Raw genomic sequence first — 21,955 nt, forward strand, 5'->3', positions numbered from 1 at the left:
GGCATTGGAAAAAATGCCCAACAAAGCTTTCTGTAGTAGTCATTTTATAGGCAAAGTATTACAGATGAGCCATAGGAAATCAAATCTTGTTAAGTTTCTCTATTTGAAAGGGAAGATTTTAGCATCTCACAATTTGAGAAATTAGATATTTATTCAACCCATGTTTTCTTCACCCACATATTATTCATTTTGTAGCCCTCCTAAAAGATAATTTAAAGAGGTTTAGTAATAAATTTTACTTTTCATATGCATTCAAAAAGTGCCATTTATGATCATATCAAAGCCTCAAGTAAGATAAATGCAGTTATTTCACTAAGCTAATATCACTAGAAAAACAAGCAGTTGAATCAAGTTATTCTCACTGCTATTTAGTTACTGTACATATTTACAGTACATCAGTGAGAAATTAGGAAAAAGCCTCAGGGAAAAATAGGACAAAATGTAGTTATATTCCCCTCCCAACCTGTCCGAGACTTGAAGAAAAAAAAAAAAAAAGAGTGGGTTATGGTTCTTCTTTATCTTGAGCAGTGCCAAATCAAAGCAAACTGGTTTTGTTTAGACAAATTAGGAAATAAATTCCAGCTAACCTGATCTCAATTAGAAAAGAAGCTCAGATGGTTGGGGTGGAAGGGAAAAGAAAGAGAGGACAGGGGAAAGTCTTCCTTGTCAATTTCCTTTTAACAAAGCATGCTGGGAAGGGGCACAGTCTGTACCCCCTATAAAATGCAGATTCTCCAGTTTCTCACTCAGTTTTAAAGAAAATGCTGTTGGGGAGAGAAGTGATGTTGTATGCATTGGAAAGGACAAACGTAAGCTCTAGACCAATTCTGCTGTTTGAATTCCTCTAACTATATATGTTAGAAATTATATTCTTAATGGAACAACGTATATTTTACAGTCTACAAATCTAAAATAGCTTGACTTTAAAGATACAGTATTTATTTTCCTTTACTTTGCTGCTACTATGGTGGGTCAGACCTGTTGGTGATATTGTACAATGAATTTTTGTACCTTCTGCCAATATTATCTAAAAGAAATTTCCCGAACATCTCTTATCTTATGTTTTCTGTAGCTTTAAAAAACATTACAAAAAGATGGCTTAATATCAAATACTTTAATCCTCTTTGGCTATAATCAAAACATTCTTTCTATCAGGACTCAGGGCAAATTTCCAGAAAAACGTGACATAGCATCTCTGGTCACTCACTTCTACTAAACTAATCTTGCTTTAACTGCCTAGAAGGAATTAGACAAAAAAATGTTCCCCCTTTTCATACCTTATATGTGCTGCCCAAGCCACTGTTACTATTAAAAAAGTCATCAGGTAGACTGCAATTTTCATTAGTAGAAGCTGTTGAATACTTTCACCTAATTTCTGAAATAAAATACAGTGTTATTAATAGAAAAAGCACATCATTGCAAAATACAGACATGAGGAATGTTACATTCTAAAATTGCCAGCAATATCTGTAAACAAGTCATAACTTACACAGTGCAGAATAAATTCTGAGAACGTCTTGCCTGCTAAAATATAGATTTCTTCCAACCATTTCCATTTTCTGATTTATCATCCATACAGTACCACAAAACAGAGTAGTGTGCTTATCAGACACTTGTAAGCCTTCTGGAATATCTGCTCCAATTACCTAGATGACTGCATAAGATGTGCCAGGTTGTGGTTTGCCAAATAAAAATAGGAACCATTGCTAAACAAACGTGGAGGGTATTGGTACTGCTCACTTTTAAGGGGTAAAACAATCACTTGTGTTCACAGTTAAAGAAGCGTAACTATTAATCAAGCTGGCCTATTGTGTATCCCTTGTAAATTACTACACCTCTCTGTGCCTCCATTTCCACATCTATGAAAGGACAATGATAATTATTTTGATAAAGCACTTTGAGTTCTACTGGTGAAAAGTGCTATACAAGAGCCTGGTATACCTGTGCTAGGATGACCCTACACTGATTTAATGAAACAGATATTTGTTAGCTGAATGGAAGATATCATTAGGGTTTTGGGAATTACTTAGATTACAGTTTCTGAGTGCAGTAAAACTGTTAAGAGCTACAGAAATGGCTTGTTTTACTGACATCTAAACTGTCATTCGGGACATTGCTACCATATCTTAATTTATAGGATTAGCTTTTTAAAAAATCCTGAAAGATAACTGTCTGGAAATCATCAAAATACAACACCAAAACCAAACTCAACATTTATCAGAGCTGCATTCTTTCAACACTACTTTATAGTGCAGAATGCTGGGGAATGAGAAAGTATGACATGTCCAAACTGTCTTCATTACATACAACCTGCCTCAGAAAAATACCTCCGTATCTTTTGGCCCAGAATAATCTCAAACCAAGATCTATTGATACAGTGCAGCCAACAGGATCTGCGCACCCTCATTGCCAGGAGGCGTTGGAGATGGATTGATTATGTACTTCGGATGGAAACTGATTCCGTCACCATAGTAGCAATAAGATGGACATCTGAAGGCAAGCAAAAATAAGGCTTCCCAAAAACAACATGGCGAAGAGCTGTGGAAGCCGAGCTGAAAAACCTGGGACACAGCTGGGGAACCATTGAAAGACTTGCCAGAAACAGACAGGAGTTGAGGAGCTTCGTCGCTACCCTAAACGCCGGAGGCACAATAGGAACATGATGATGAAGATGATGAAAGATAACTAATAGAATGGATACATAGTGATAAGCATCTCTCTGCTGTTATAAACTTTGTGTCTAACTTGGAACACAAGCTCTGCATGGCAACGCCTTGTCACTTTACTCGTTGCTATATCATCATTACCTCTGTGACATAATGTGAAAAGATATGGGTTGAGCCTTACATCCACCAATTTCTTAACTACTGCAGGCCCTTCAACTTCACATACTGCCATCATTATTTCAGTAATCCTTATGGTGCCAGTACACTATATGGAGACATAATGAGAGAGTCCCTGGCAGAGTTAGAGTCTAAATCAGAGGTGGGCAAACTCTGGCCCGTGGGACCGTCCTGCCCTGCGAGGCTCACCCCCGGCCCCTCCCCCGCTGTCCCCGCTCTCCCACAGCCATGCTGTTGTGTGGTGCAATGCTCTGGGCGGCGGGGCTGCAGAGCCTGGCCTGACCCGTTGCTCTGTGCTGCGCGGCGCAGCTGCCTGTCCTGGTGCAGCCGCGCTGCCAGCCACCGGTGCTCCAGGCAGTGTGGTAAGGGGGCGGGAGGGGGTTGGATAGAGGGCAGGGGAATTTGTGGGGTGCTCAGAGGGCAGGGAACAGGGGAGTTGAATGGGGGCAGGGGTCCCGGGGGGCTGTCAGGAAGGAGAGGAGGGGTTGTATGGGGCAGTGAAGGCCAGTTAGGGGTGGGGGGTCTGGGGGAGAATGGGGCAGGGGTTCCCAGGGGGCAGTCAGAGAACGGGGGGGGGTTGGATGGGGCAGGAGTCCCGGGGGGGCATCAGGGGGCAAGAAGCAGGGGGAGGGTCGGATACGGGGTGGGGGCCAGACCACGCCTGGCCATTTGGGGAGGCACAGCTTCCCCTAACCGGCCCTCCATACAATTTCAGAAACCCGATGTGGCCCTCAGGCCAAAAAGTTTGCCCACCCCTGGTCTAAATAGACAAGATAAAGGGTAGGAAAGGAGACATGCATGGAGGTGGAGTAACTTGCCCAAAGGCAGTAACAGAACTGAGAATAGGTTCTAGGTCTCCTGACTTCCAGCCTAATATCTGATTCACTAGACCATGATGCCTCTGGTCACTGTGACGTGGCATGACATGACACTGCATTTCTGAGAGGTCTTGACCAGCAAACGTCCCCATGCAAAACTTCCCAGAGCTGGAATTTGGAGCAGGCATTCTTCAGAAGCCTCAGACATGTTTGCTTTCAGTGACTTGATTCCAGTATGTGAAGGAAGATGAGATCGGGATGCAAGAGGCCAGAGTCCCCCAAACTGTCAAATGTGGACCCCAGAACCTGCTGGTCATGTATTGCTGGTTCCTCTACCTTATTTCCTACTGTTAACATATATTTTGCCAGTTAAATTATTTAATGCATCTTCAAAAGAAGTAATTTGCTGCAGTTGCCTAAGGAATATAGTGTGGCTGAGTGGGAGGGGAAATGTCATAAGACAATCTTTATTAAAATATGGTTCTTGCTGTAAAAGTTTGAGGATGCGGACACTGCACAGAAGGTCTGTTTTCATTATGGTTCAATTTTGAGCTCTCTAATCTAAATACAATAAAATGCTAAATATGTCTTTGCAATCTGAATTGCTAGACCTCATTTGCTCACTGCTCTGTACAGGAGAATAGAAGACCAAACCATCTGATGTAAGGGCAAATCATTTTCTAAACCAAGAAAATGTTAATTAACAACCTAAACCCTAGTATTCAAAGTCCAAGAACTGATTTAGCAGCTATATCTCTACTTCCCCAAAAAACTAAAACTTGGTTTCCTTATACTTAAGGCAAAATATTGCTCTTCGCTACAATTCTGTAAATCTGGCAGAACTCCGCTGACTTAATAGTTTATTGATATTCACATCAGTGAAGGGGAGGAATTTGGGCCTGTTGATCTACAGCTGACTCTTCTGCAGTCCTGGAGCCTTAAAATTCTTCCTGTCTTGAAGGATAATACCCTCCTGGGGGAGGGGGAGGAGATTTTTCCCTTGGGAATTTTAAGGCTTTACAATCGCAGTATTTTCTTTTCCAGCCACTTTGACAACTGCGTCTATTGATTAAGTCCATTTTTTCTGCATTAGTAGCTACCCTATTCTATTACTTTGCATTCCCATTATCTTACATAATTTAATGTCTTTAACCCATCCTTTTGATAAACATAGACCTGTATTCTCTCCCTTTCTTTTAAGTGGCGAGTTCTATAGCTAACTTTACTAACCCCTCCAGCGAACAAAATATCCTTTGAACATATTAGTTGCGCTGTCATGTGCTTTCTCATCAATGGCTGTGTCCTATTTGTAATTATGGGTCTAATCCTGACTCAGCATGCTGAATTCAATGGCAACCCTCCCACTGAGCTGAACAGGTACAGAATCAAATAATATCAATAATTATTTACATTTAGCCTTAAGTTTTTTTCTGACTAGGCATCCAATGGTTAGGTATCAATCTACTTGCATTATCTTACTTCAGAGAACCTGTTTCTTGGATTAAAGCTCCGTGCAGACACAAGGGTCTGCTTGCACTGATCTAATTGCAGGCTAAAGAAAGATCTAACTCAAGATATCATTTAATAAATGTTAAGCTCAACTTTGTTTTGCTGTCATAATTTGTTTTATCCCAAAAACAAATTTGTACAAAAGGGGGACGTTAACTGCAAATTCTGTACAACCAACATTGGAGATATTTACATAAAAAGGTATAGTATGGTGAAAAGTATAAGCCTACTGGATAGAAATTATTCCATCTCAAAAGTATTACAAAAGGATGTGTGCCAAGACTATTTGTCAGCTGCAGTCCTTAGATATTCTACAATTAATATGCTTTTCATACTGAGCACCTTATCCCACCAACACTCATGCAGATACATAACTCTGCTCATGCGACTGGTCACACTGATATTAATGGGACTAATCACAAGTGAAGTTATACACGTATTTAAAGGATAAGTGGTTATTTTTTACAGATGTCTCCATTAGCAAAACATGGAAGAGCACTCCTTTTGAAATACAAATCCTCCTATTCTAGCCCAATGGAGGGTACCTGAGAATTAATTCCACTAGGGAAAGCTTTTTACACTATAATCATGGGCAATACTCCCTACCTTAGGGGTCTCAAACTCAAATGACCATGAGGGCCACATGAGGACTAGTGTATTGGACAGAGGGCCGCATCACTGACACCCCAACCTTGCTGCCCCTGGCCCCGCCCCCAATCCACCCCTTCAATGAGGCCCTGCCCCTGCCCCGCCTCTTCCCACCCTTTCCCCGCCCCCATTCCAACCCCTTCCCCGAAGTCCCCACCCCAACCCTGCCCCCAGGGGGTGCAGGAGGGATGCGGGGTGTGGTAGGGGCTCAGGGCAGGGAGTTGGGGTGTGGGGTGCAGGAGGGGTGAAGGGTGCGGCAGGGGGTCGGGGTGCAGGGTGCAGCAGGGGGCTCAGGGCAGGGAGTGTAGTCAGGTGTGCAGGGTGCGGCAGGGGGCTCAGGGCAGGGAGTTGGGGTATGGGGTGCAGGAGGGGTGAAGGGTGCGGCAGGGGGTCGGGGTGCAGGGTGCAGCAGGAGGCTCAGGGCAGGGAGTTGGGGTGTGGGGTGCAGGAGGGGTGCAGCAGGGGATTGAGGTGCAGGGTGTGGCAGGGGGCTCTGGGCAGGGGGTTGGGGTGCAGGAAGGTTGTGGGGTACAGCGGGGGCGGGGTGCAGGCTCCGGCCTGGCGCCGCTTACCTAGAGCGGCTCCGGGGTGGCAGTGGCGCGCACCAGGACCAGGGCAGGCTCACTGCCTGCCTGCCCTGGTCCCTGACCCCACGCCGCCCTACTCCGCTCCAGGAAGCGGCCGGAACCATGTCCCTGGGGATGGGGGGCACACGGCTCTGTGTGCTGCTCTTGCTGCTCCTCCAGGTACCTCCCCCGAAGCTCCCATTGGCCACAGTTCCCCGTTCCCAGCCAATGAGAGCTGTGGGGGGCGGTGCCTGAAAGCGAGAGTAATGCACGGAGCCCTCTGTCCCCCCCCGGGGGGGGGGGGCGCAGAGGCATGGTTCTGGCTGCTTTAGGGAGTGGTGCGGGCACGCAGCGCCACAGGGTAGGCAGATGGGCGCACGGGGGTGGGCACGGGAAGCCTGGCGGGCCGCACGAAAGAATCATAGAATATCAGGGTTGGAAGGGACCTCAGGAGGTCATCTAGTCCAACCCCCTGCCCAAAAGCAGGACCCATCCCCAATTAAATCATCCCAGCCAGGGCTTTGTCAAGCCTGACCTTAAAAACTTCTAAGGAAGGAGATTCTACCACCTCCCTAGGCAACGCATTCCAGTGTTTCACCACCCTCCTAGTGAAAAAGTTTTTCCTAATATCCAACCTAAACCTCCCCCACTGCAACTTGAGACCATTACTCCTTGTCCTGTCCTCTTCCACCACTGAGAATAGTTTAGAACCATCCTCTCTGGAATCACCTCTCAGATAGTTGAAAGCAGCTATCAAATCCCCCCCCATTCTTCTCTTCTGCAGACTAAACAATCCCAGTTCCCTCAGCCTCTCCTCATAACTCATGTGTTCCAGACCCCTAATCATTTTTGTTGCCCTTCGCTGGACTCTTTCCAATTTATCCACATCCTTCTTGTAGTGTGGGGCCCAAAACTGGACACAGTGCTCCAGATGAGGCCTCACCAATGTCGAATAGAGGGGGACGATCACGTCCCTCGATCTGCTCGCTATGCCCCTACTTATACATCCCAAAATGCCATTGGCCTTCTTGGCAACAAGGGCACACTGCTGACTCATATCCTAGCTTCTCGTCCACTGTCACCCCTAGGTCCTTTTCCGCAGAACTGCTGCCTAGCCATTCGGTCCCTAGTCTGTAGCTGTGCGTTGGGTTCTTCCGTCCTAAGTGCAGGACCCTGCACTTATCCTTATTGAACCTCATCAGATTTCTTTTGGCCTAATCCTCCAATTTGTCTAGGTCCCTCTGTATCCTATCCCTGCCCTCCAGCGTGTCTACCACTCCTCCCAGTTTAGTATCATCCGCAAATTTGCTGAGAGTGCAATCCACACCATCCTCCAGATCATTTATGAAGATATTGAACAAAACTGGCCCCAGGACTGACCCCCGCGGGCCGCGTGTTTGAGACCCCTGCCCTACCTGCTCTCTACAGAGAAAACGAGGGACAATACTAATTTGGTATCCTATTTTGAACTATACTAAGGTTCAATCCTCCAAGCACTTACTACTCGATTTTAAGGCTTAATGCTCTGATTTCAGCGGGACTACTCCTGGTATTAAGTACTGTGTCTGGAAATAAATGTTTGTATGAAAGAGATTAAACTCCACCTATAGAATAAGAATATGCTATCCAGAGTGGCTTAGGTGGAAGTTTATATGCTCAGCTAAAGAGCATAAAAATAAAGACATTTCTATGAACCTTCATATGTGCTATCTAAATAGTCCAATACTGAATGTCTTTGATTTCCTACTTTTTTTTAAACCATGTGTCTTTGGTATATATTTAAATAAATTTACCACTTTAGTATTGTATTTTCTTTAGTCTCACCTATTTCTTTTGAAATTATTTTGATTTGTAAGGATAAGGCCTTTTCCTGCAGCCATATTGTAAGGCCTAGGGCCTTTGTCTGCAGCCATATTAGGAGGGCGGCAGCCTTGAGCTAAGCAGCAAAAAGCCACATCCTCACATTCCATCTAAACTACATTAAAACAATGTAATATTGGACTATTAAGAAGGCGACCCTGTCCTAACAGTACCCACCATCATCAGATAAAGAAACGGATCTTAAGGTGGTTAAAGAAAACGTAGTCTGATAGCATTCTGTCTGGCAAAGCAATCGCTTACCAATAGTTGTGGTTGTAAAAACCTCATTTCCTTATTGTTTTGTCTTTATGGTCCCCACTTCTCTATTCTTTGTCTGCATGATCTCTGTCTGATTCTTTGATTGTTTCTGTTACATAATTAATTTTGCTAGGTGTAAATCAATTAAGGTGGTGGGGTAGAATTGGTTAGAGAATTGTTACAATATGTTAAGATTGGTTAGTAAAATTTTAGTAAAACAATTGACTAAGGTATGGCTAAGCAGGACTCAAGTTTCACTATATAAACTGGGGTCCAAAAGGAAGTTCTTGGGAACCAACTCCAGGACACAGCCCCAAGATCAGCTGCCAGACCTCAACACCATGCCAGCCATACCATGCAGAAACTGGAGTTTCCCAGATGACCTGATCCTGATTGGCCATCAAGAAAAGTTCATCTGCCTTATTGGGAGTGGTGATCATTGTATGTTTAGCATGTGCATTCTGTTTTGGGAATGTTAATAAATAGAGGTTTAGTAGGATATTACTGCGTAAGGCTCTTTCACTGGTAAAAGACCCCGCAAACCTGCAGAGTGCAAGGTTATGCCCTGAGCCCACGGAAGGGTAAGGGTGGGTGCCTAATTAACAGGGTTACGCCTTGAGCCCTAGGAACTGGGTAAAGGTGGGTGACCCTAGACAGTGAGAGTAACATAGAATTTTGTGTGGGTAACAGATTACATTAACCATTAAACTGATTGATAATGTTGGGGAAAATAAATAGCTTCTAAAATATTTTCCAACTTGCATTATTCAGGCAGATTTTCCATCTCTTAACGTCTTCAAATCAAGACTGGATTTCTTTCTGGAAGATGTTTTAGTCAGACAAGTTACTGGGCTCAATACAGAGGTGATAAAGTGAAATTCTATGGCCTGTGTTATACAGGAGGCCACACTAGATAATCTAATGGTTCTTTCTGGCCTTGAAATATACTAATCTATAAAGCAATCATGTTTTTTTCTAATGAACCAAGTCTTTAGTACTTCAGTCCCTTCAGCTCCAGTTCAATAATTCACCCATTAGAGAATGAACTATTGGTTTTAGTTTTATTTAAGGTTTTGTAACGTCTTAACTGGGAAAAAAAACAACAGAACCTGGAAGTAAAATTGCAATGTCATCCTAACACTCACAGAGACAGAATAAACATGTAACAATATATTAAATATATGATACCTGATCTGGATGTATCTTTGTGTGGGCCACAGGCAAAATCTGAAATAAGAAAATCCCATTATTGGATGGAATATATAAGCCTCTCATTCTACATCATATGAAATAATATAATGACTCGCAAGGTGAGTGTTTTACTGACTGCTGATGGAATACATATATTTATTGCCTGCAAAGTAGGGATAAAGCTCACTTGTCTTCATAAAGCAACTATTACTTAGATTTGCTGATGTGAAAAAAATTTGCATAACTTTTAAGTTGCTTGTTTTAATTCCAATACTTCAGGTTTCAATGAAGTCTCATATGTCTCACTAAAAGTGGTAAGGTTTGAAATGGATGTGATGTCTAAGACATTTAAGTGGCTATTAAAATTCAGGGTGGTGTCATTATTTTAACCAATTCTACTTCCAGTGAAATGTAAAACATTTTGTATTAATACAAACATTTTTTAAAAAAATTAAAACTGAATACCACAGCACTTTAAATCCAAATGCCTATAAGCACTATTGGTATTTAAAAATTCCAATGCTGGTATTAATATTGCAACACCATGAACTGACCGGATGTGTTGCTTTCTATCTCTAGCAGAAAGACAATAATACAAAAAGTTGGAAGTTATTTGTATTATAAAAAGAAAAGGAGTAGTTGTGGCACCTTAGAGACTAACCAATTTATTTGAGCATAAGCTTTCGTGAGCTACAGCTCACTTCATCGGATGCATACTGTGGAAAGTGTAGAAGGTCTTTTTATACACACAAAGCATGAAAAAATACCTCCCTCCACTCCACTCTCCTACTGGTAATAGCTTATCTAAAGAGATCACTCTCCTTACAATGTGTATGATAATCAAGTTGGGCCATTTCCAGCACAAATCCAGGTTCCCCGCCCCTCCCCCCCAAACCTACTGTCCTGCTGGTAATAGCTTATCTAAAGTGACCACTCTCCTTACAATGTGTATGATAATCAAGGTGGGCCATTTCCAGCACAAATCCAGGGTTTAACAAGAACGTCTGGGGGGGGGGGGGGGTAGGAAAAAACAAGGGGAAATAGGTTACCTTGCATAATAACTTAGCCACTCCCAGTCTCTATTCAAGCCTAAGTTAATTGTATCCAATTTGCAAATGAATTCCCAATTCAACAGTCTCTCGCTGGAGTCTGGATTTGAAGTTTTTTTGTTGTAATATCGCAACTTTCATGTCTGTAATTGCGTGACCAGAGAGATTGAAGAGTTCTCCGACTGGTTTTTGAATGTTATAATTCTTGACATCTGATTTGTGTCCACTTATTCTTTTACGTAGAGACTGTCCAGTTTGACCAATGTACATGGCAGAGGGGCATTGCTGGCACATGATGGCATATATCACATTGGTGGATGTGCAGGTGAACGAGCCTCTGATAGTGTGGCTGATGTTGTTAGGCCCTGTGATGGTGTCCCCTGAACAGATATGTGGGCACAGTTGGCAACGGGCTTTGTTGCAAGGATAGGTTCCTGGGTTAGTGGTTCTGTTGTGTGGTATGTGGTTGCTGGTGAGTATTTGCTTCAGGTTGGGGGGCTGTCTGTAGGCAAGGACTGGCCTGTCTCCCAAGATTTGTGAGAGTGTTGGGTCATCCTTCAGGATAGGTTGTAGATCCTTAATAATGCGTTGGAGGGATTTTAGTTGGGGGCTGAAGGTGACGGCTAGTGGCGTTCTGTTATTTTCTTTGTTAGGCCTGTCCTGTAGTAGGTGACTTCTGGGAACTCTTCTGGCTCTATCAATCTGTTTCTTCTCTTATGCAGGTGGGTATTGTAGCTGTAAGAATGCTTGATAGAGATCTTGTAGGTATTTGTCTCTGTCTGAGGGGTTGGAGCAAATGCGGTTGTATCGCAGAGCTTGGCTGTAGACAGTGGATCGTGTGGTGTGGTCAGGGTGAAAGCTGGAGGCATGTAGGTAAGAATAGCGGTCAGTAGGTTTCTGGTATAGGGTGGTGTTTATGTGACCATCGTTTATTAGCACTGTAGTGTCCAGGAAGTGGATCTCTTGTGTGGATTGGACCAGGCTGAGGTTGATGGTGGGATGGAAATTGTTGAAATCATGGTAGAATTCCTCAAGGGCTTCTTTTCCATGGGTCCAGATGATGAAGATGTCATCAATATAGCGCAAGTAGAGTAGGGGCATTAGGGGATGAGAGCTGAGGAAGCGTTGTTCTAAGTCAGCCACAAAAATGTTGGCATACTGTGGGGCCATGCGGGTACCCATAGCAGTGCCGCTGATTTGAAACCTACTGACCGCTATTCTTACCTACATGCCTCCAGCTTTCACCCTGTTTAGATAAGCTATTACCAGCGGGAGAGTAGGGTTGGGGGGGGAGGGGGGAGAAAACCTGGATTTGTGCTGGAAATGGCCCAACTTGATTATCATACACATTGTAAAGAGAGTGATCACTTTAGATAAGCTATTACCAGCAGGAGAGTGGGGTGGGGGGAGGTATTTTTTCATGCTTTGTGTGTATAAAAAGATCTTCTACACTTTCCACAGTATGCATCCGATGAAGTGAGCTGTAGCTCACGAAAGCTTATGCTCAAATAAATTGGTTAGTCTCTAAGGTGCCACAACTACTCCTTTTCTTTTTGCGAATACAGACAAACATGGCTGTTACTCTGAAATTTGTATTATAGTGGCACCTGCTCAGCATTCTCATAAAGAAGTAATGGAAAACAGTAGTCTTGGTTCACAAAATGAGAAAAGAAGGTGTTTACTTAATTCTGTTGTTCTAATCGCCTGGTCATTACAGACCCCATCTTCACTCTATGTCCTAGATGTTTATATACATGGAGGTCACCAGATGGTGTGACAAAGAACCAAATTGACTATGATAAAGTGATGCTGGAGATCGAGTCTCCAATGGACAAAGACTTTCCTTACTGCAAGTCAGACCATCAACTGTTAGCTTCAAACATAAAATTAAAACTTAAAAAGATAGGATTTTCATTAGGTCCCCTGAATTTGGACTTGACCAGGATCAACAAAAATGATCCAACTTCTGTCCAGAATGGTTTTGAGGCATTGGCACAAGTGGAGGAGGAGAACAACCCCAACAAACTCTAGAATAAAATGAAAACTACTATGCTCAAAACTACCAAAGTACACATTCCAAAAAGTCAGCATTGGAGCGCACCATTGTTAACAAAGAAGGTGTTTGAGCTGGTGGAAAAACAACGCATAGTAGAAGAAAATAGGTTGAAAATGAAAGAACATAGGAGAAAATACAAGGAACTGAGCAGAAAGATTCAAAGGCAGACTAGACAAGACAAGAGGAAATATATAAGGGCAAAATGTATGGAACATGAGTACTGTTAAAAAAAAGTAGTAAAACAAAAGGTATGTTCACAGTGGTCAGACTTCTTACCAAAATATCTTCCCTGCACTCATAGAAAAAGATCATGATGACAGAGTCCTCACTCAGGGTGATGGCATTAAATACAGGTGGAAAGACTACTGTACCAAACTGAATGCCTCACCAGAGCCACTATAATGCAGGACAACAGAAAAGCATTTGATACTGTCCAAAATGAGTCTTTGGAAGACACTGGCAGGCATGGGAGCGTAAAGCATCTTACTGAACTTATTGAAAGTTTCTACTACCACCAACAGACCACAGTGGAGTACACAAGAATGAGTGGTTTTCCACTGAGACAAGTATGTATTTTTGTCTCCAAGCCTCTTTAACATATATGCAGAATTTACTACAAGGGAAGCCTTGGATGGTTTTGACAAATTGGAAGGAGCTGGGATTTGCATTGGCAGACTCCTCTTAACCAACCTCAGATATGAAAGAGACACAACACTCTCTACTACAACCACTGATGCAATGCAACAACTGTTGGATTTTATGAAACCAGTTGGTGAGGAATATGGACTATTCCTGAATGCGATGAAAACACAAAGCATGTACGTTGACATGATTACCAAAAATGGGATGCAACCGAACACCACAATAATGGACAAACTCTAGAGTAGGTAGATGAATATAATAACCTGGAATCACAACCAAGGAGACTGCTCCAGAAAAATCAGAAGACTAGGGATGGCTCACTCATTTACAACCTCCCTTAAGAAAGTGTGGAAAAACTGTGGCATCTTGGGATGTGCCAAGGTGCGACTGATGAAAAGCCTAATATGTTTCCATATAGGTTTATGGATGGGAATGATGTAAAATTAATGCTGCTGACAAGAAGAAAATTGAAACTTTTGAAATGTGGTGCTGGTGAAAACTCTTGCCTATCCCCTGCACTGCTTTGCCACAGAAACACTGGATGTCTATGTACTAGACCATGCTAGGTAACATTCTGCACATATATGGGTGACTTTTATCTTCAAAGTTCCGTATAGACAATCAACCATTATGTCCAGTCTCCTCTAGCACTGTGATACCTGGGCACCTTTCCTAAGCAGTGTCCTGCAGAGATGTTGAAAAGAAGCTGAAACAACCAAGTGACGATCAACCAACAAATGATGGGTAAGCTTGGGCTACTGGAAATTACGTATTTTCCTAATTGCATTACACATGTATATGTAACTTGCTTACAGGTTGGTGTCTCTCCCTCACTCCTGTTGCCTTAAAATATAATCACTTTGGGGCAGAGTGCGGCTGCCTGTATATCTGAACAGCACTCAGCACAGTGGGGCTCCAATCCTGACAGCAGCCTCTGGGTGTTAATGCAATAAAAATAATACACTGTGAAGAGCTTCGGGCCTCTTTTCGCTCTAAACCCATACCTGGACAGTGGCTTAAATAGGGACACTATTCAAGATGCTCCTTCCTAGAGAACAATGGAGAGGGTGAAAAGTGGGTGGTTGGGGGGGGATAAGGGATGGGGGACTCAAGGTGGAGTGGGGATAGATAAGAGCATAAGGGGGCAGTGAAACAGCGTGAGGGTCCAAGGGGGTGAGGCCAAATAAGAGAAAGGATTCCAGGAGATAGGGGCTCAAAGGGGAGCAAAGGGGTGGGAACAAAGAGGGGGCGAGGGTAGTCTGCAGGGGTGGAAGCAAAGGGGAGCAGATGCTGGGGGCATTTGGGGCACTTTGGGGGGTGGGGCAGGGACACTCTAGGAGAAGGGGCAGAGGAGTCAGGTAGTGGGGACACTCCAGGGGTGCGGAGTAGGGGTCGGAGCTAGGACACTTCGGGGGTTAGGTGGAGGGACGACTTGGGACAGTCTCTGGGGAGGGGGCAGAGGGAGGTGGAGATGGGGGCACTCAGGGGGGTGGAAGGAGGGTGGGTGCACTCCTAGAGAGGACAGAAGGGGCAGGGCACTCCAGGGGGATGGAGGGTACTCCAGGGGGTGGGGGACAAAGGCATTCCAAGTGGAGGGGTCTGTGTAGCAGTGTGGGGCACTCTCAGACCGGGGCTGTGGCGGGCGGTGGGGCACTCCAAGAGGGAAGTCAGGGAAGGAGGTGGTGGTGGGCACTCGGGGGGTGGAGGTGGGGGGGTAGGGGCACTCTGGGGGGTGGAGGCAGAAGGGGGTCAGGGCAGGCAGGGGGGCACTCTGGTGGGTAGAGGCAGAGGGGGGCAGGGGCACTCTGGGGGGGGGGGGTTGAGGCAGAGGGGAAGGGGCATTCCAGGAGGAGGGGCGATGCGGGGGGGTCGGGCCGGGTGTCACTCTGGGCGGGTGGATGGAGGGAGGTGGGTCACTCTGGGCGGACAGGCAGTTGGAGGGGATGGGACCAGGGGTCACTCTGGGCAGGCGGAGAGGAGTGGAGCCACGGGTCACTCTGGGAGGGCGGGTGGTGGTGGTCGGTCACTCTGGGCGGATGCGCGGCTGGAGGGGGTGGGGCCGGGGGTCACTCTGGGAGGGCAGGTGGTGGTGGTGGGTCACTCTGGGCGGACAGGCAGTTGGAAGGGGATGGGGCCAGGGGGTCACTCTGGGAGGGCGGGTGGTGGTGGTGGGTCACTCTGGGCGGACGGGCGGTTGGAAGGGGATGGGGCCGGGGGTCACGCTGGGAGGGCAGGTGGTGGTGGGTCACTATGGGCGCACAGGGGGGCGGTTGGAAGGGGGTGGGCCCGGGGGTCACTCTGGGCGGATGGGCGGTTGGAAGGGGGTGGGGCCGGGGGTCACTCTGGGAGGGCGGTTGGTGGTGGTGGGTCACTCTGGGCGCACCGGCAGTTGGAAGGGGGTGGGGCCGGGGGTCACTCTGGGAGGGCGGGTGGTGGTGGGTCACTCTGGGCGCACGGGGAGGGGTTGCAAGGGGGTGGGGCCGGGGGTCACTCTGGGAGGGCGGGTGGTGGTGGTGGTGGGTCACTCTGGGCGGACGGGCGGTTGGAAGGGGGTGGGGCCGGGGGTCACTCTGGGAGGGCGGGTGGTGGTGGTGGGTCACTCTGGGCGGACGGGCGGTTGGAAGGGGGTGGGGCCGGGGGTCACTCTGGGAGGGCGGTTGGAGGGGGTCACTCTGGGCAGACGGGCGGTTGGAAGGGGGTGGGGCCGGGGGTCACTCTGGGAGGGCGGTTGGAGGGGGTCACTCTGGGCGGACGGGCGGTTGGAAGGGGGTGGGGCCGGGGGTCACTCTGGGCGGACGGGCGGTTGGAAGGGGGTGGGGCCGGGGGTCACTCTGGGAGGGCGGTTGGAGGGGGTCACTCTGGGCAGACGGGCGGTTGGAAGGGGGTGGGGCCGGGGGTCACTCTGGGAGGGCGGTTGGAGGGGGTCACTCTGGGCGGACGGGCGGTTGGAAGGGGGTGGGGCCGGGGGTCACTCTGGGAGGGCGGGTGGTGGCGGTGGTGAGTCACTCAGGGCGCACGGGGGTCGGGTGGAAGGGGATGGGGCCGGGGGTCACTCTGGGCGGACGGGCGGTTGGAAGGGGGTGGGGCCGGGGGTCACTCTGGGCGGACGGGCGGTTGGAAGGGGGTGGGGCCGGGGGTCACTCTGGGAGGGCGGTTGGAGGGGGTCACTCTGGGCGGACGGGCGGTTGGAAGGGGGTGGGGCCGGGGGTCACTCTGGGAGGGCGGGTGGTGGCGGTGGTGAGTCACTCAGGGCGCACGGAGGGCGGGTGGAAGGGGTTGGGGCCGGGGGTCACTCTGGGAGGGCGGGTGGTGACTCACTCTGGGCGGACGGGCGGTTGGAAGGGTTGGGCTGGGGGTCACTCTAGGCAACGGCGCGCTTCCCCAGGGCAGAGCTCGGCGCCGCGCGGGCCCAGGCCGCACTCACGCACCATGACGGTGGCGATGATGGAGAGCAGCGCGTCGCTATAGGCCAGGAGTCGGGTGGACGCCTGGGTGCTGCCCAGCTCCCCGCTGTGCCGCGGGGGCCCCGGCGCCGCCTCCCCCTCTGCCTGGGGCCGCAGCGCGGACATGTGGCCACCCGGCGGAGTCGCGTCCTGCAGCCAGCGGGAGAGGGGAGGACTGGGGGTGGGGGAGGGGAGTGATATAAGCCCGGCCTCTAACGGCTGAAGGACCGCCTCCCATTCCCGCGGGCCACGCCTGCCCCTGCTCCGCGGAGTCACACACGGAGCGTGGGTAAGGGAAGGGACGAGAGGTGGGTTCTGTCAGAGCTGGGCCGGTACAGGCAGAGCTGAATCTCGGGAGGGTGGGGGATGAAACAGGCAGAGCTGGGTCTGGGTGGGTGGGGTCTGAGGGGTAGAGTGGGGGATGGAAGAGGCAGAGGGGAGTCTGAGGGGTCAGAATAGGCAGAAGCTGGGTCTCTGGGGGGTGGTGGATGGAACAGGCAGAGGTGGGCCTCAGGAGTCTGAGGGGTGGGGGTCTGTACAAGCATAGCGGGATCTATCGGGGTTTCTGAGAGGTTCTGCATGGGGGTTGTCTTCCCTTAGGGGATGCCTCATCTTTCACATGTCTATGAACATCTGTGTCAGTAGTCCTGAGGTTGCTGTCTCTGTCAGCATCTGGGTCCACCCAGCATCACTCACTGGAATGTTCCTGTGTGAATGGAGTTTGCCCTGTGGCCAACCTTCAAGCATTCCAAAACCATGAGCCACCCAAATCAGAAGAAGTTTAAAGAATAATAATACATTTTGGAGTCTTCTGATTTTTCAGTGTTTAGGGTACAGACAAGTACCTTTTTGGGAAAAAAAATCCCCACCCCCAAAGAGGAAAACACTTTATTTAAATTAAAGAAGACATTCTCAGGTATTGACTCCAGGAGCTGGAGCATTTTTCATGAGACATGCAACACAATTTCGGCAAATTTCATGAGACATGCAACACAATGGCAAGAGTTGGCAAATACTGCTTGAGTGCTGAGTGTGCTTGGCCTTGCATGGGACATAGAAGATGCAGGCCACACCTTGCAAAACATCTGTTCAGATCAGAAAGATTTTCTCACAGGGTGAGATGCATTCTAATAGTGCGTCACAGACCTCCTCCCTTCACAACCATCCTAGCAACTACAAATGTTTGCATGGAAAGGTTGACATTAATAGTGTTGTATATTTAGGTGTTGCTAGTTCAGTTTAACAGCTGGAAACTTGGGGAGCGAGCACCATGTGACAGGTCAGCTCTGGGGACTGCTAGCAAGGGATCTGTGATCCACTGAGCACAGTTTGGAAACCACTAGTCTAAAGAAATAATAACCATGCAAAGCACCTCAGGACTAGAGGATGGATAAATTGTACTGCTGTAGCAGCATTTCTAGGTGTGTTAAGTATAAGAATTAATGTATAATAGCACTTCAGATGGCAGATGTATGCATGCATGTTACTCCAATGTGTGTTAGTTGGTCTCAGTTGTAATTTAAGTATGGGATACTAGGGGATTGTTTCAGAGTAACAGCCGTGTTAGTCTGTATTCGCAGAAAGAAAAGGAGTACTTGTGGCACCTTAGAGACTAACCAATTTATTTGAGCATGAGCTTTCGTGAGCTACAGCTCACTTCATCGGATGCATACCGTGGAAACTGCAGCAGACTTTATATACACACAGAGATCATGAAACAATACCTCCTCCCACCCCACTGTCCTGCTGGTAATAGCTTATCTAAAGTGATCATCAAGTTGGGCCATTTCCAGCACAAATCCAGGTTTCCTCACACTCCACCCCCCCACACACAAACTCACTCTCCTCCTGGTAATAGCCCATCCAAAGTGACAACTCTCTACACAATGTGCATGATAATCAAGGTGGGCCATTTCCTGCACAAATCCAGGTTGTCTCACCCCCTCACCCCCCTCCAAAAAACACGCACACACAAACTCATGGCCCATCTTGATTACCATGCACATTGTAGGGAGAGTGGTCACTTTGGATGAGCTATTACCAGCAGGATAGTGAGTTTGTGTGTGTGTGTTTTTTGGAGGGGGGTGAGGGGGTGAGAGAACCTGGATTTGTGCAGGAAATGGCCCACCTTGATTATCATGCACATTGTGTAGAGAGTTGTCACTTTGGATGGGCTATTACCAGGAGGAGAGTGAGTTTGTGTGTGGGGGGGTGGAGGGTGAGGAAACCTGGATTTGTGCTGGAAATGGCCCAACTTGATGATCACTTTAGATAAGCTATTACCAGCAGGAGAGTGGGGTGGGAGGAGGTATTGTTTCATGATCTCTGTGTGTATATAAAGTCTGCTGCAGTTTCCACGGCATGCATCCGATGAAGTGAGTTGTAGCTCACGAAAGCTCATGCTCAAATAAATTGGTTAGTCTCTAAGGTGCCACAAGTACTCCTTTTCTTTTTAGGGGATTGTTATAGTCTTCATGAGGGGAAAGATTGTAAAAAAATATCACTGATGTGCACAAAGCACAGTCTCTCTCATCACCATTATACATTTTTGCTCAGTCACAATATCAGCTTGTTATATGTATAATAGACCACAATACTCCTGTGTAGAGAGATGGAGGAAGGACAATCACATATCTACAAGGAGAGAAGGTGGCACCATTAGCTGGAGGATATAGGGTACGGAAATTTCTCAAAGAAGAGAAGCACATCACTCATCTCAAGGTGAGGAGGAGGAGCAGCAAGAAGTGGGGCAATGCACATTTCAGGTAGCTTAGATGATTATTCTGTTATAATTTGACATAATTAAACATGGCTTAAAATGAAAACAAATGTCAAACTTTGGAATTACTTTGTGCACCCTAAAATGCCTCTGGCACTGTTTTTGGTGTTTTGAAATGCTTCAACTCCCAAAAGTAGCTGCTTTGCAATAGGTGTGATAACCAGTAAGCTGGGGTGAGGAGTATTGGAGATCATAATCAATAGCTTACTTAAGTCATTTCTTTTAGGGGCACTCACCACCATCAAAGCTTCCTGCAGCTAATACTTAAATTGTAAAGTCTTATCAGTTTCCTGTGTAAGCAAATGAGCCTGAGTAAACATTTAAGTAGCTTCACAGAGTTCCTTCTCTATTCTAAATTGGAAAGGCTGGAGGCTAAGCTAGGCAAGTGAGGAATGAGTTGGTTAATACTTCAGCTGGAGTTTACACTGAAGTTTCAATTAGCACTGTTAGCACTGGCCAGAGTGAGCAGCTCTAAAACAACTCTGGTTAATACTTCCGTATTTTAAAACTAATATGTTTGCTGCAAAAAAGCACCTCACCTGTTTGCTTTTTTTTTTTTTTTTTTTGCATTGGACCATGAACATGTCAGTTTCACCTGGGCATTCAGTTAGTTTCCAGTCAATTTCACTTGAACACTTGTTCACTAGAACAGTGCTGCAAAGCTTGTGCTTTAAACACTATAGGATAATGTATGAATGTTAACAAAAAAAAGTGGGAACTTTAAAAAATGTAATACTTTTAAAGTCCTGCATTTGGGACCAATTTGACACTGACAGTGTCCTTTAATCTTTTTCTAGAAAATCTTCTCAAAGGGGGAGTGAAGATACATAGGAATTGAAGCTTACTCTCTGCCCCTTGACTGATCACACAGGAGTGAAACCGCACTGGGTTAAGACTGATCAGTTGGAAGTTGTTTCCAGGACAACTTACTCTGTTTGCTCCATGGAAATAGTAAAGACTCATGCACCTGCAAAGGCTGGACTAGATGCCTTTTCTTGCAGTACTGGAAGACACTTCAGGTAAATTAACCATCAATTCTGATGAGTGAGCAACTGTCCTCATCAGTTTTCCAAACCAACCTGTTACCTGAAGTAAAGAAGTCAAAAGGAATTCTGCAGTTGGATGTGTACTGTATCATAGACTATCAAGGGTGGAAGGGACCTCAGGAGGTCATCTAGTCCAACCCCCTGCTCAAAGCAGGACCAATCCCGAATTTTTGCCCCAGATCCCTAAATGGCCCCCTCACAGATTGAGCTCACAACGGTGGGTTTAGCAGGCCAATGCTCAAACCACTGAGCTATCCCGCCCCCCTCTAGATATGCCCTGTAGATATTCCTGAGCCTGTAGGGGAAGATTTTGCAAAGCATAGTCTCTGAGTACATGAAGTATGTTAGAAGTCTCTAAAATTCAATAATACAAAATAGTGAATAGATGCACCATGGTCAGGTTAATAGTCCCATGGTATACAGACCCTTTCAGGGTAATCCTAAAGGCCAGCACAACCCTGCTCCAAGTTCTGACCGGTACTGAGAGTTCTAGTTCCTAGAGGTCAGGAGACAGAGCAAGCAAGGACTGTTGGGAAGGGGGACAGGTGATAAGTCGGGGCGGGAAAACTTTTTGGCCTGAGGGCCGCATCGGGTTTCGGAAATTGTATGGAGGGCTGGTCAGGGGAGGGGGTCGTGTCCCGGCCCCCACCTCCTATCAGCCCCCCTGCCCCGGAACTCCTGCCCTATCCAACCTGCCCTGTTCCCTGACGGCCCCTACGGGACCCCTGCCCCATCCACACACCCCTGCTCCCTGTCCCCTGACTGCCCCTGTACCTCCTCCCCTAACTGCCCCCACCGCCCCATCCAACCCACCGTTCTCCTTCCTGACTGCCCTGCTGGGACCCGCCGCCGCATCCAACCCCCCCTGCTCCGTGCCCCCTTACCGCGCTGCCTGGAGCACTGGTGGCTGGCGGCGCTACAGCTGCGCCACCTGGCTGGACACCTCCACCGCCACCATGCAGCACAGAGCACCAGGTCAGGCTGGGCTCTGGAGCTGCGCTGCCCCAGGAGCTCACAGCCCCCCGGCCCAGAGCATTGCGCCCACTGTGAGGTGAGGCTGCGGGGGAGGGGGGACAGCAGGGGAGGGACTGGGGGCGAGCCTCCCGGGGCAGAAGCTCAGGGGCTGGGCCGGATGTGGCCCGCGGGCTGTAGTTTGCCCAACTCTGTTATAAGTGAAGCCTATTGCATAGAACAGAGAGACAGTCAGGGGGAGCAGTGTGCCTAGGAATTTCTTCAGTCCTCTAGGC

General features: G+C 47.4%; 1 protein-coding gene across 3 annotated transcripts in view; it reads right to left on the bottom strand.

Moving 5' to 3' along the window:
- TMEM175 (transmembrane protein 175) overlaps positions 1–17,050 on the bottom strand; it is a 48,994-nt gene extending 31,944 nt beyond the window's left edge. For 2 of the 3 annotated variants that reach the window (XM_077817880.1, XM_077817879.1), the window contains exons 1-3: positions 16,869–17,050; positions 9,691–9,729; positions 1,278–1,375 (exon numbers count right to left, since the gene is read on the bottom strand). In XM_077817880.1, coding sequence (XP_077674006.1) covers positions 1,278–1,375; positions 9,691–9,729; positions 16,869–17,009 — 278 coding nt within the window. In that variant the 5' untranslated portion in view covers positions 17,010–17,050. Of the gene's footprint in view, positions 1–1,277; positions 1,376–9,690; positions 9,730–16,758 lie in introns of all 3 variants that reach the window. The other variant, XM_077817881.1, reaches the window with a different exon arrangement.
- Positions 17,051–21,955: the final 4,905 nt, after the last annotated feature.

This window comes from Eretmochelys imbricata, chromosome 5, assembly GCF_965152235.1.
Source record: "Eretmochelys imbricata isolate rEreImb1 chromosome 5, rEreImb1.hap1, whole genome shotgun sequence".
Taxonomy (NCBI): domain Eukaryota; kingdom Metazoa; phylum Chordata; order Testudines; family Cheloniidae; genus Eretmochelys; species Eretmochelys imbricata.